The sequence below is a fragment of the Salvia miltiorrhiza genome, chromosome 4, assembly GCF_028751815.1.
Source record: "Salvia miltiorrhiza cultivar Shanhuang (shh) chromosome 4, IMPLAD_Smil_shh, whole genome shotgun sequence".
NCBI classification, from domain to species: Eukaryota; Viridiplantae; Streptophyta; class Magnoliopsida; order Lamiales; family Lamiaceae; genus Salvia; species Salvia miltiorrhiza.
The window spans coordinates 15,944,272-15,955,791 of NC_080390.1; the positions used below are offsets into that span (position 1 = coordinate 15,944,272).

The window sequence follows — 11,520 nt, forward strand, 5'->3', positions numbered from 1 at the left end:
TTTAATGCATGAATTATCATCCATCAAATATTATTTTAAAATCGCTGATAGTATAACACATTAACACGCACTCGAGATTTCAAAATTAAATAATAGTATAAAATAAAATAACTACATGATACCAATCACAAAATAGTGTGTGATATAAAGTGTTTAATGATAAGAGCGACTAATCCGGATTATCCAGAAAACCCAGCGAAAATCACCTGAAAAATATTGATTATTTTTTTTCAATTTACAATATAAAAAAGAGAAAAGATTGCAAGCTATAATAATAAAAATAATAGTAGATTAAATTACCTAGAAAAATTGGTGGAATAAAGCAGAAGGGGCAGGAATGGCATAGTTCCAAATCATCCAAAAAAAATTCCACAGAAATCTTGAACGGAAATAAGAGCGCAGCTGCATAATCACGAAGCAGCCCACGGCCGCGAAAAGCAGAACCCAAAACCAAGCACGAAATTTTCTTCTCCCAAACCAATAATTCTTCAAATTTCAACCCAGAAAAAAGCAAATTCATTAATCGATACGCAGCGCGAGATGAAATTGACATTAAAAATGAGGCGAAATCGGTACCTCACGACGAGAGAGCCATGTTTTGACAATCCATTTCTTTCCAGATCGTTTGCGGCGAAAACCCTTGAATATCCGAAGACATTCCCGTTTCAAGGAAAATGCGGATCCAGGTTTCGATTCGAACTTGAATGTGAAAGGGCGGAGCTTGAAGCGGATCGAGAGGCGGAAGAGTTTGCAAATGGGGAAGGTTTTTGAATACTTGAGATTGAAATGGAAGCGTTTTGCCCTGGCTCGGATGCTGAGCGTCCATGGCTGCAGCTCATCTGCTTGTTTCATCAGCAGAGACGCCAAAATGCCGTTTCGAATTTACATTTTTAGCCTTTGTCTCTCTCCACCCTCCAACTAGCCGTTACTGCATAGTCTCAACAATTATTTATTAAATTGAAGTTTTATTAAAAAGATAAAGGAAAAACCAGTGAAAGCACAAGTACGCAAACAAGGGCCCCGAGGCTCGAGAAGGAGCTCGTCAAAAGAAAGAAAAAAACCAAAATAGGAAACGCAGAAAGCCTAAAACTTCAGCGTACATAAACTCAATCTCAACAATGATCCATATTGTTGCAGAAGTCGTCCATCTCCATTTCATCCGACCAACGTCCTTTGGAGATATTATTCATAACACAGATACTATCACTTCTGCTTTTATTGAAAACAAACTCCCTCGGCTTATAACCCATTTCCTCCGCATGACGGAGTCGATTCTTTATGCTATCTTCCAAAGGTTGTGGGACGCGCGGGCGTTCCATACCCTTTGGAGGACGTCCCCGTCGTTTAGTCGGTGCTTGATCAACAAGTAATTGTATTCCCTGGCTAACCTGCTCCTCTAACCGATTAATACGACTTGCAAAATCTGGAGTAGGAGAGTCCTTAACATTCTTCCCAGACGGGGTCTCCATCTCAAGATCCTCGTCCACCTCCTCGTCACTATTAGCTGGCTAAATAATCTGCTTCAAAACATCCGTATCCGGCCCGTAAACTGTATGGTCAGCCATCTCGCTTGATTGCTCTGCCGTCACCAAAGGGGCAAAGGAATTCCCAGACTTCTGCTCTACCGTGGTCTGCTCCACTTGAGCACGCTCCGTCAGAGCAGACTTCACCTCAACAGCTTTAACAGATGTAACTTTTAAATGATCCGAGGAGTCATTATTATCTACCGCTTCCAAAGCCTCAGTGTTATGCAACACCGAATCTTGTACCACCGCCTTCCCGAAAGCGTGCCATTCCGGTCCGTTGTTCCTCTTTTCCACCTCATCTGTTGTCTTTCCCTGTGATTTGTCACTCTTGCGACATTTCTCCATCGAATGGCCCGTAATCTTGCATCGATGACAATTAATTCATGCATAATACATCACTATATTAACATTTTCTTAAGTTGTATTTGATTCATTTTTTTTAAAAAGTTGTGCTTAATTGATTAGATAAACATTCATACATGAAATTGCAACATTGATTTTTTTAATTTATTTTTTGGACATTCATAGTTTTGTTAGTTTACTGATATAAGTATTTGCACCTCGTGCAACGCACGTGAACGTTTTTATATTTTCTATATTTATATAAAAATGTTATAAAATCAATTATACAAATTAAAAATATAATAAAATATTAATTTTAACTGAATATATTTGAGTTGAATATTGAAAAAAAACAATAAAGAAGAATTAACAATAATAAAAATCGATATTATGAAAAGGCAAAAAAGTTTAAAAAGATGAAAATAGAAAGAAAAAAAATAGATTTATTCAAAAAAAGATGAGAGTGCAGAGAATTTTTTTTATAAATATAAATTTTACATTTTAAATAAAATATCTTCATAAAATATAGTATCAAATTAAAGCTCTTGTCGTGATATTTAATTTATATATATATTGAATATTTTATAATTAATTGAATTTCATAATTTTATAAAGAAATACTAAAACAAAACAAAAAGAAGATAAAGAAAAGGAAATAAAAAAAATAATAGAATTTATAAATAAATCTTCAATTTTATCATAATTATAAAATTGTCACTAAATTTTAAAATTGATTTTCAATTGATTTTCAATTGAAAATTGCCTTTTTTTTTTCTTTTTTTCTTTTTATCATTACTTCAACTAGTACCGATTGATGGGTTTCGATCCATGTAATGGAATAGAGTACCATATCTTTCTCGGTAGTTTTGAGCTAGTAGTTCGGGATCGAGAGGTTACCTATAGAGGTGATTTGAAAGCCGAAAGTTTGTTTAAAATGCCTCTTCTTCCCGCCCGACGTTCAAGGGACTCGGTTTAGGTAATTCCACTCTTTGAAGAATTCGTTGATTGAAAATCCCATCAAAAGTCTGGACTCTTCACACCTATCTCTAGATAGAGAGAGATCCGCTGCGTTGATTATGAAAATTTACCGGCTTTCTGCCGGTGAAGATAATTTTCCCTATTTTCGTTTTTAGTGATTGGCCTGATTGAAAAAAAAGTAGAAAACGTCCGACAGCTGCAGAAGTAGGAATAATGACACCTGAGATAATATTGTTTTCGTAAAGTAAAGATCCAGAAACAGGTTCACAAACACCATCAATATCTACTGGGGGAGCAGCCAACATGAGCATATCGACGATTACTAGCTCCTATGATTTAAATACACATCAATTTTCGAGCCCCGCTGTTATCCGCGATTTCCTTCCCATGCAGCTTTTCAGGTGAGCAAATCTGCCATATAGAGGAGAGAATCCTTCCTTGGCTACTGGTGAACCCGGGAAGTGCTCTTGAAGCTACCTTCTCCTCGAGGTATGGTTTGAGTCCTGTGATTCCGTGAGATAAGATCGATTCTAAGGCTGAGTTTAAGCCCCAAAAGAGCCTTTCAGAAGGTCTTATGAGACATCATACAACATAGAACCTCTAACTGAGTTACCCTTCTTCTACTGCCTTGACACCAACATATCAAGGAATCCTACCTCTTCCACAAGTAGGTGGATACCAGGAGGGTCGAACTAACTTCCCACTCTAGTTGCTAAGGAGATCTACGAGCTGATCTAAAGAAAAAAACACGGAAAGAGCTGCTTTTGAAGTGACCCTAATATAATAATTGAAAAACGAGATTTCCTTGCCCTGCATTAAGATTTAAAACTTGTGGTCAAAAACAAAAAAAAGCAAACTCATGTATATGTTTCAACATAGTACTTCGTTCAAAAACTTGGCCAGCTTTAAAAAAACAAAAAATACCTATCGAAAGAATGAGTCCGACTCCAAGTGTTGTGATGTGATCATAAATAAAATGATTTGGGCGTATAGTCGGGAATTCAAGGTCGAATACTTGATCCATGTTAAGGATTGTGCGGTTATTTCTTTCGGTAACACCATTTCGTTGAGGTGAATCTGGTGCGGTCAAAGGACGACGAATACCATTTAGTAAAGATAGAGAGTTTCGGCAGGTAGAGTCTTTGCGCATGTTAAAGTAGGGGTGATTGATCCACAAGCAACAAAGTCTTTACTTTCTTCGCCATCTCCTTCTTCCGGGGGCCCGACTTTGAGAGCGGCGTTGTTCACGACCGTTTTCTGATACAGCAGCAGGCATGCAGAAAAGAAAGCGTCACCCAACGAGTGGCAGATCTGGATAGAGTCTCGCTCATAGAAGAAGAGTATGCGCGCTTCTCTGAGTACAACTCTTCTCGAATTCCTATTTTGTTTAGCAACAAGTGCTCTTTCTAGTTGAGTCCTTTACTCCGGCTGCGATGCCCGCGGACCAATTTACGATGTCTTCGTCGCTGACGTTCGTCAAGCAGGCCACGTGGATTGGCCAGGGCCTTCTTCGGCTAATGAGACCTCGATCCCGAAGTCTTCGAAGAAATTAATGATACTTCTTTATCTTTTGAGTTGTTCTGCCGGATCGGTCGCTCAAGATCTTTGGTCTCTACCCGGACCCGATGAAAAAAATGGGATCACGAAATCAAAAATAAAGATTGGGACCTCTCATCCCCTCCCTAATACCTAATACATAGTTATGTCTATGGAGCCTAAAGCTTAAACCATGGCATGGCAGTAAGAAGTAAGTTGGCCTAGTCTCTCGCCCAACTTGCTAAATAGTTTGTGTTGCTAAACCAAATAGGGGAGCTCAATATTTTCTTTCTCGGTTGATACCAGCACACAAAGATCTTCCCTATGAACAGGAGACAAGATTTTCGCAGCTCCGACACTCAAATAGGACCAAACCTCTCGTCAGGTTATTGTTCTCTTAAAGTTATTATAAAGTAAGACCGCGGGTTCTCGCATCATTTTCTTGAAAAGATATTATATCACCGTGGGACACTTTAAAATGAATAATGTTTACCATTCTATGATTCACACAAACCCTTCGATGACTGATCGGCTGCCTTGCTTGAGGAATAGTTTCACGAAAATGGAGACGAACCAGGCTCTGCTTGTTGATCATTTGTCTCCGGCTAAGTAGGTGAGTGATCTGTGGAAGGCTTTGACGGTAAATGTTGGCTAAAGCGGTTTCTTGCTTTTGTTATTGCAGCCCTTTAACCGAAATTTCTCCCTTTTGTCTTGGCTTGCTTGGCCTTATTTAATCAAAGCCCGACGTAACTATAAAGAGAAGATGCCAATAAACGATCTTGCAACGAACTCTGAGAGACAAAACTAGATACAAGTTGTAAATAACTATACCATACCATTTGGCGACGTCGAAATAGATGGTGTGAGAAAGGAATTTTTAGCATGATGGGTGTGTTGATTTTGAAAAGTTCTTTCTTCCTTTGGCAATCAACGACGTAAACTAAGATAGCAACTAGCTGCCTCCTTTAATGAGGTGTGAACTCTCATTTATTCCGCCCCTCTCTCTCTTTTTACAGCCTCGTGGACGGACGAAAGTAGGGAAGTTACAGAACGGGACAGTGAAGGCTCGCGAAGTAGACAACAAGTAGCAAGCAAGAGTGGCGAAGCACTACTGAGCAATTCACGTATCACAACATACGGATGACTTCTGTTTTTCCGCCGGACCACAGTCTTGACCTCCGATCGAGCTACGAACACGAGTAGGTAGGCACTGGGCAGTGATCTTTGTGGTAGCGGGGGTAGAATTCGGAAGGCCTGAATGAGAGCTTTGAACCCTTTTTTCTGTCGCCGATTTTTATATTTTCAACTCAAGAAAAATACGAAAAAACTGGGAGGAGCAGAGCCCACAAAGTCAGTCGATCGAAAAGTCTATTCTTCTAGTCGTCTCCTTCTCTTTTCAATGCTTTTTCTCCTTGCAATTAACAAGAGGAGATCCAAATGTTTTGCTTTGATCATAACATGTCCATGACTTGACATCGGTAGAATGCTACCTCCAATTCCCTGTATGTTCGATAGGATCTAAGCGTTGGCTAGGTAAGTGTCATGTAGTAAGAGGAGTAGTTATGAACCCTGTAGTTCCGAATTTTCTTTCTTTCGACTTTGTTCTCTGTTCGTGTTGGGTACTCGGACTGAACTTCACCTGTGAAATAGTCTGACCTACTACTAAACAAATAGAGGAGCAGGGGTTGCTTTGATTGGGCTTTAGCGCTTTGTGAGGCAGGAAAAATGATTGACTTATTACCTTATTACATAGGCTCGCTGGACAGTTTTTCTAGGATAGATGAAAAGAATAGGATCATATAGGATGATATGAACAAGAGATCGCTAGATCTCTAGACCTGGAATCGAGAATTGAATTAAAGATAAATTGTGGAATATTGTCCCAAAACCCCTGAATCTAATCTACGAAATGATCTAGAGAACGGATCCCTAAACCCCAACGCACGATTGATACAGTAACTCGGAGACGATGAAAGATATGATAAAATTAAAGACAGATAGAAGATGGAAATCCCAAAACCTCTGAATCTATCCCACGAAATGATTTAGGCGAACGAATCCCTAAACCCCAACGTGCAGTTGACGCAGCAACTTGGGGACGCTGAATGACACACGACGAGGGATGATGAACCCGCCGATACGCCGATAGGTTGGATTTTCTTGGGCAAAATCTAGGAAGAACTCGAAGTTCTCACGAGAGAATAATCTCACAAATTTCATATATCATCAAAGTTAGTTCTTTCGTTCCATACAGCCGCCATATATATAGGCAAAATAAAACCCTAATTTAACGAAGGACATAATCGTAAAAACAAGAAAACTAAAGAAACTTGATCAGCAAGCTAAAATAAACCCTAGTGAGAAATCCAGCTTTGTACGCTCTGCTCTGTACGTCCGCTCTGCTTTGTTCTGGAAGTTCGCTCTGTCGGAATGATTCCTCTACTCGGGATGATTCCTCTGGTGGGAGGATTCCTCTGGCGGGAGGCTTCCTCTAGTGGGAGGATTCCTCTGTCGGGACGATTCCTCTGCTCAGGGACGATTCCTCTGGCAAAGCCGACTCCGCTGTGCTGGCATTTTGATTCCTCTGGCTAGTCGACTCCGCTGCGCTGGCATTTGGATTCCTCTGCCCTGCTTGATTCCGCTGGCGAGCTCCGTCCCGCTGGCGAGCTTGATTTCGCTGCTCTGGCGCGGAACTCATCTCTGCTCTGGCGCGAGCGTAGCTCTGTTCGGGCTGCATCAGTAGCTCTGCTCGGGCTGCATCATTCCCCTCTTCTTGAAGAGGATTTATCCTCAAATCCAAGTCGTGAATGTAAATACCTGGATCAAAAACAAAAGTTTCGTTTGTTGTAATAAACGATTGATGGACCCTAGCTGTTCTCTCGTGTCCATCATTCATCTTGCCGGGATCAAAAACCATATGCTTCGGCTCAAATGCTGAATATTCGTGAACTTTGATCATGCCGAAATTGTTGTTGAAAATACCGCCATGCCTCTTCTCTCTTCCGAACAGCCATGTAGATAGCATCGGTGCTGTCTCATCAAAGATGTCCATTTCATACTGATCAATGTGGAACGGACCCTTCACCAACTTCATGAGCTTGGTGTCGCCAATATTATTCTGCCATTGCAGCTGATGGTGCGTGAACAAGGTCAGGTCGAACGGATTTGCACCATCACAGCGCTGCTCCTGTTCAATACCCAGAGCTTGCGGCAAAGCCTTTGCTTCCAAAATAGATGAAGGAGACTTTGCAAGCCCTTCCTCATGTGAATCCTCATCTTTGATAGCCACCACAACTTCCACTGCAACCTTCATCTCCGTTGGATTGAGACATGCCTCATCGTTGATAGCAACAACCTCTCTATCGATCGCCACCACAACTGCCACTTCTTCGTCGATCTCCTCCAATGTTAGCATATCGGGATTGGGCGCCTCATCTTGGCGAGCAACAACTTCGCTATCAATTTCCATCTCAACCTGCATCTCATTTGTCTCGACCGGCTGCTCCTTAGACTTAACCTCTTCCGCCTCCTTTTCGTTGATATCGCATCGCTGCTCTTTTGCAACACTCTGAACTTGTGTCAAAGCCTGTGCTGCCAAAGTAGATTGCTGACGCATACGATGTCCGAATCCCTGGTACATGAACCACGTTGTAACTCGATGGCAACCATCGAAAACTGCCGGATTACCATGATTTGCTGAATTCTCCCCCTCGGTCTGAGATCTAAAGAACTGCTTGTTGTCGTCACGTGGCGGCGCCTCACTTTTCCATTGATTCCCTTTGACAACGGAACCGCTAGAAAATGGTTGATACTGCTTCCAAGTGCCCCGATTCTCAGAGATCTAATCATCCTCATGATCCCTTGCTCTACCTTGCCAACTCGTGCCGCCATAAAATTGTCGATTTACCCTCTCACGCATAGGCTTAAATGCATCCTCTACCATTCCCCGCACCTCTTCCTTCATATACATCAAATCGGCATCGGTAATACTCCAAGCGGAAGGAAATTCTTTGTTAGACATGGTCGAAAATAATTTCTCACAGGAAGGTATATGGACACACGAAAAAAAACATAAGAACTGAAACCCTAGAAAACGTCTACCCGACTGAAATTAGGAACAGAACCCAACAGAACACCCTAAAATTATGAACAGAATCCAACAGAACCAAAAGATAAAACCCTAGAAATTTCGCCCTTTCGAAACCTGGAAAACTGATACCAACTGATGTGAACAAGAGATCGCTAGATCTCTAGACCTGGAATCGAGAATTGAATTAAAGATAAATTGTGGAATATTGTCCCAAAACCCCTGAATTAAAGAGGTCTGAACTGCATCCTGGTCTCTGCTCTGATACCAGATGATATGAATAAGAGATCTCTAGATCTCTAGACCTGGAATCGAGAATTGAATTAAAGATAAATTGTGGAATATTGTCCCAAAATCCCTGAATCTAATCTACGAAATGATCTAGAGAACGGATCCCTAAACCCCAACGCACGATTGATACAGTAACTCGGAGACGATGAAAGATATGATAAAATTAAAGATAGATAGAAGATGGAAATCCCAAAACCTCTGAATCTAACCCACGAAATGATTTAGGCGAACGAATCCCTAAACCCCAACGTGCAGTTGACGCAGCAACTCGGGGAAGCTGAATGACACACGACGAGGGATGATGAACCCGCCGATACGCCGATAGGTTGGATTTGCTTGGGCAAAATCCAGGAAGAACTCGAAGTTCTCACGAGAGAATAATCTCACAAATTTCATATATCATCAAAGTTAGTTATTTCGTTCCATACAACCGCCATATATATAGGCAAAATAAAACCCTAATTTAACGAAGGACATAATCGTAAAAACAAGGAAACTAAAGAAACTTGATCAGCAAGCTAAAATAAACCCTAGTGAGAAATCCAGCTCTGTACGCTCTGCTCTGTACGTCCGCTCTGCTTTGTTCTGGAACTTCGCTCTGTCGGAATGATTCCTCTGGTGGGAGGATTCCTCTGGCGGGAGGCTTCCTCTGGTGGGAGGATTCCTCTGGCGGGAGGATTCCTCTGTCGGGACGATTCCTCTGCTCGGGGACGATTCCTCTGGCAAAGCCGACTCCACTACGCTGGCATTTTGATTCTTCTGGCTAGTCGACTCCGCTGCGCTGGCATTTGGATTCCTCTGCCCTGCTTGATTTCGCTGGCGAGCTCCGTCCCGCTGGCGAGCTTGATTTCGCTGCTCTGGCGTGGAACTCATCTCTGCTCTGGCACGAGCGTAGCTCTGTTCGGGCTGCATCAGTAGCTCTGCTCGGGCTGCATCACTAGGCATGATCGAGAGATGTGTGTCAATTGTAAAGTTTTGAATTGACTTTGTGAATGATTGGATGGAAATTTACATTGTTGAAATCAATTTCTTCTTATGATTCATATAGATTTTGCTTGAGGACAAGCAAAAGGCTAAGTGTGGCGGAGTTGATTTATGCTTAATTTACTATATTTTTAAGGGTTTGTTTGTGCGTATTTTAAGATAATCTTCTGGAAATTGGTGCGTTTATGGTGTATTTTATGCTTTGCAGGAGATTTAGGCTTTCGAGATGAAAGAATGCAATTTTGGATGATTTTGGCGTTTTCTAGGTGTTTTGGTTTTCAGAGCAGAGAAATCATCATTCCTCTGGAAGACCAGAGAAATCAAAGCCCAGATCAGCGAAGTCGAAAGCCAGAGCAGAGAAATCAATCGCTAGAGAAATCAACATATCAGAGCAGAGGAGTCGCTATTCCAGAGGAGTCGATGCCAGAGGATTCGCTTCCCCGCTGCCAGAGCGGAGGAATGCCAGAGCGGAGGTCCATTTCTCTGGCGCAACCTATTCCGCTGGCGAGGTCAGAGAAATCACCTATTCCTCTGGCAATACCATTCCTCTGGCGATAGCAGAGAATTCGTCATTTCTCTGGCGTGACCCGTTACCCTGGTGACATCCATTCCTCTGGCGAGAGCTGCGAAGTTGGCGATTGGTAGGAGTATTTTCCAGAAGCGCACATCCAGCTGGAGAGTTGCCTTATTTCACACGATTCTATTACCTTTAGAATTCTACTTTGCATGGCAACTTTCATGGTGATCCGAAGGAAATCTGAAGCTTATAAATAGGCCTTCCTTTGACCTATTAGATATACCCCAGAACCCAAGCATTCATATTTTTAGTTTTATAGCGTTAGAATTTTATAGCTTTCTAGTTTTCAAGGCTTGGATCAAGATTGAAGATTCAAGTCGCTACTTCAGTTTTTATTCGGTTTTTTTATACAATTCAGTTTTTACAATTGCGTTCAATTTAATTATGCTTTTGTTTTATTTTGCTATGTCTGGCTAGTTTCCTTTAGCTGATTCTAGGGTTTGTAAATAGTTGATTGAATTTATGTGATTTATTTGTTAATACTTCTGTGCCTTCCAGTTTATGATTCATAATTCCTGGTGCTTATTTTCTTGTGAATTATTTGGCCAATAGTTTGCATGTTTAGCTATTCGGTTTGAGACCTAGCGGAGATAACTGTTTAGCGGATTCAGGAATGTATGATATGATTTTAACCTTGAGACCTAGCGGAGATAGGTGGATCATAGGGAGCTATTCTTAGGAGCTATTGGGAGTTAGTAGATTTTCTTGAGACCTAACGGAGATAGATAATTTACAAATCCACGATCGTTGCTGCTCTAGCGAGAGTAATTGATTAATTAAGTGATCTCTCATCATAACTGGATTAAACTGGTACATAGGATTAATAGATTTATTGCATAGATTTAATTAATGAATTTACTACCCTAGGATCAGTTGCTTTTAATACTTGATTTTCTCCTACGTACTTTTAATTATTATTTGCGTTTTAGTTTTAGATAATTGAATCTTCTACTTTCGCTTACCTGTCTACTATTATAGTCTGTTTAGGAGATAGATAAAGTCGTTTCGTTGTGTCAATCCCTGTGGATACGATATCTGGTTACTATTTCTGTGCTACAATTACAACGTGTTAGTTGCGGTATTTTGAGCTAATAATTTAGTGATCAACTTTTTGGCGCTGTTGCCGGGGATTTGATAAGAAATTGCTTTAATATTTTTGATAGGACTTTATAGTACTTCAGGTTTTTATTTATTTTTAT

The 11,520-nt window shown here is 40.9% G+C and overlaps 1 protein-coding gene across 2 annotated transcripts; it reads right to left on the bottom strand.

Moving 5' to 3' along the window:
* On the bottom strand, positions 1–948 carry LOC131019835 (uncharacterized). Of its 2 annotated transcripts, XR_009100471.1 has the most exons (3): positions 577–948; positions 301–486; positions 1–206 (listed from the first exon to the last, which is right to left on the bottom strand). XR_009100471.1 is itself a non-coding variant. In XM_057948447.1 (2 exons), the coding sequence occupies exons 1-2, from the start codon at positions 850–852 to the stop codon at positions 301–303; spliced, it is 462 nt and encodes a 153-aa protein (XP_057804430.1). In that variant the 5' UTR covers positions 853–943; the 3' UTR covers positions 1–300. The 2 variants fall into 2 exon arrangements, 1 of the variants encoding a protein (XP_057804430.1); XM_057948447.1 differs by having other exon boundaries at positions 1–486; positions 577–943.
* Between the last annotated feature and the right edge of the window lie 10,572 nt (positions 949–11,520).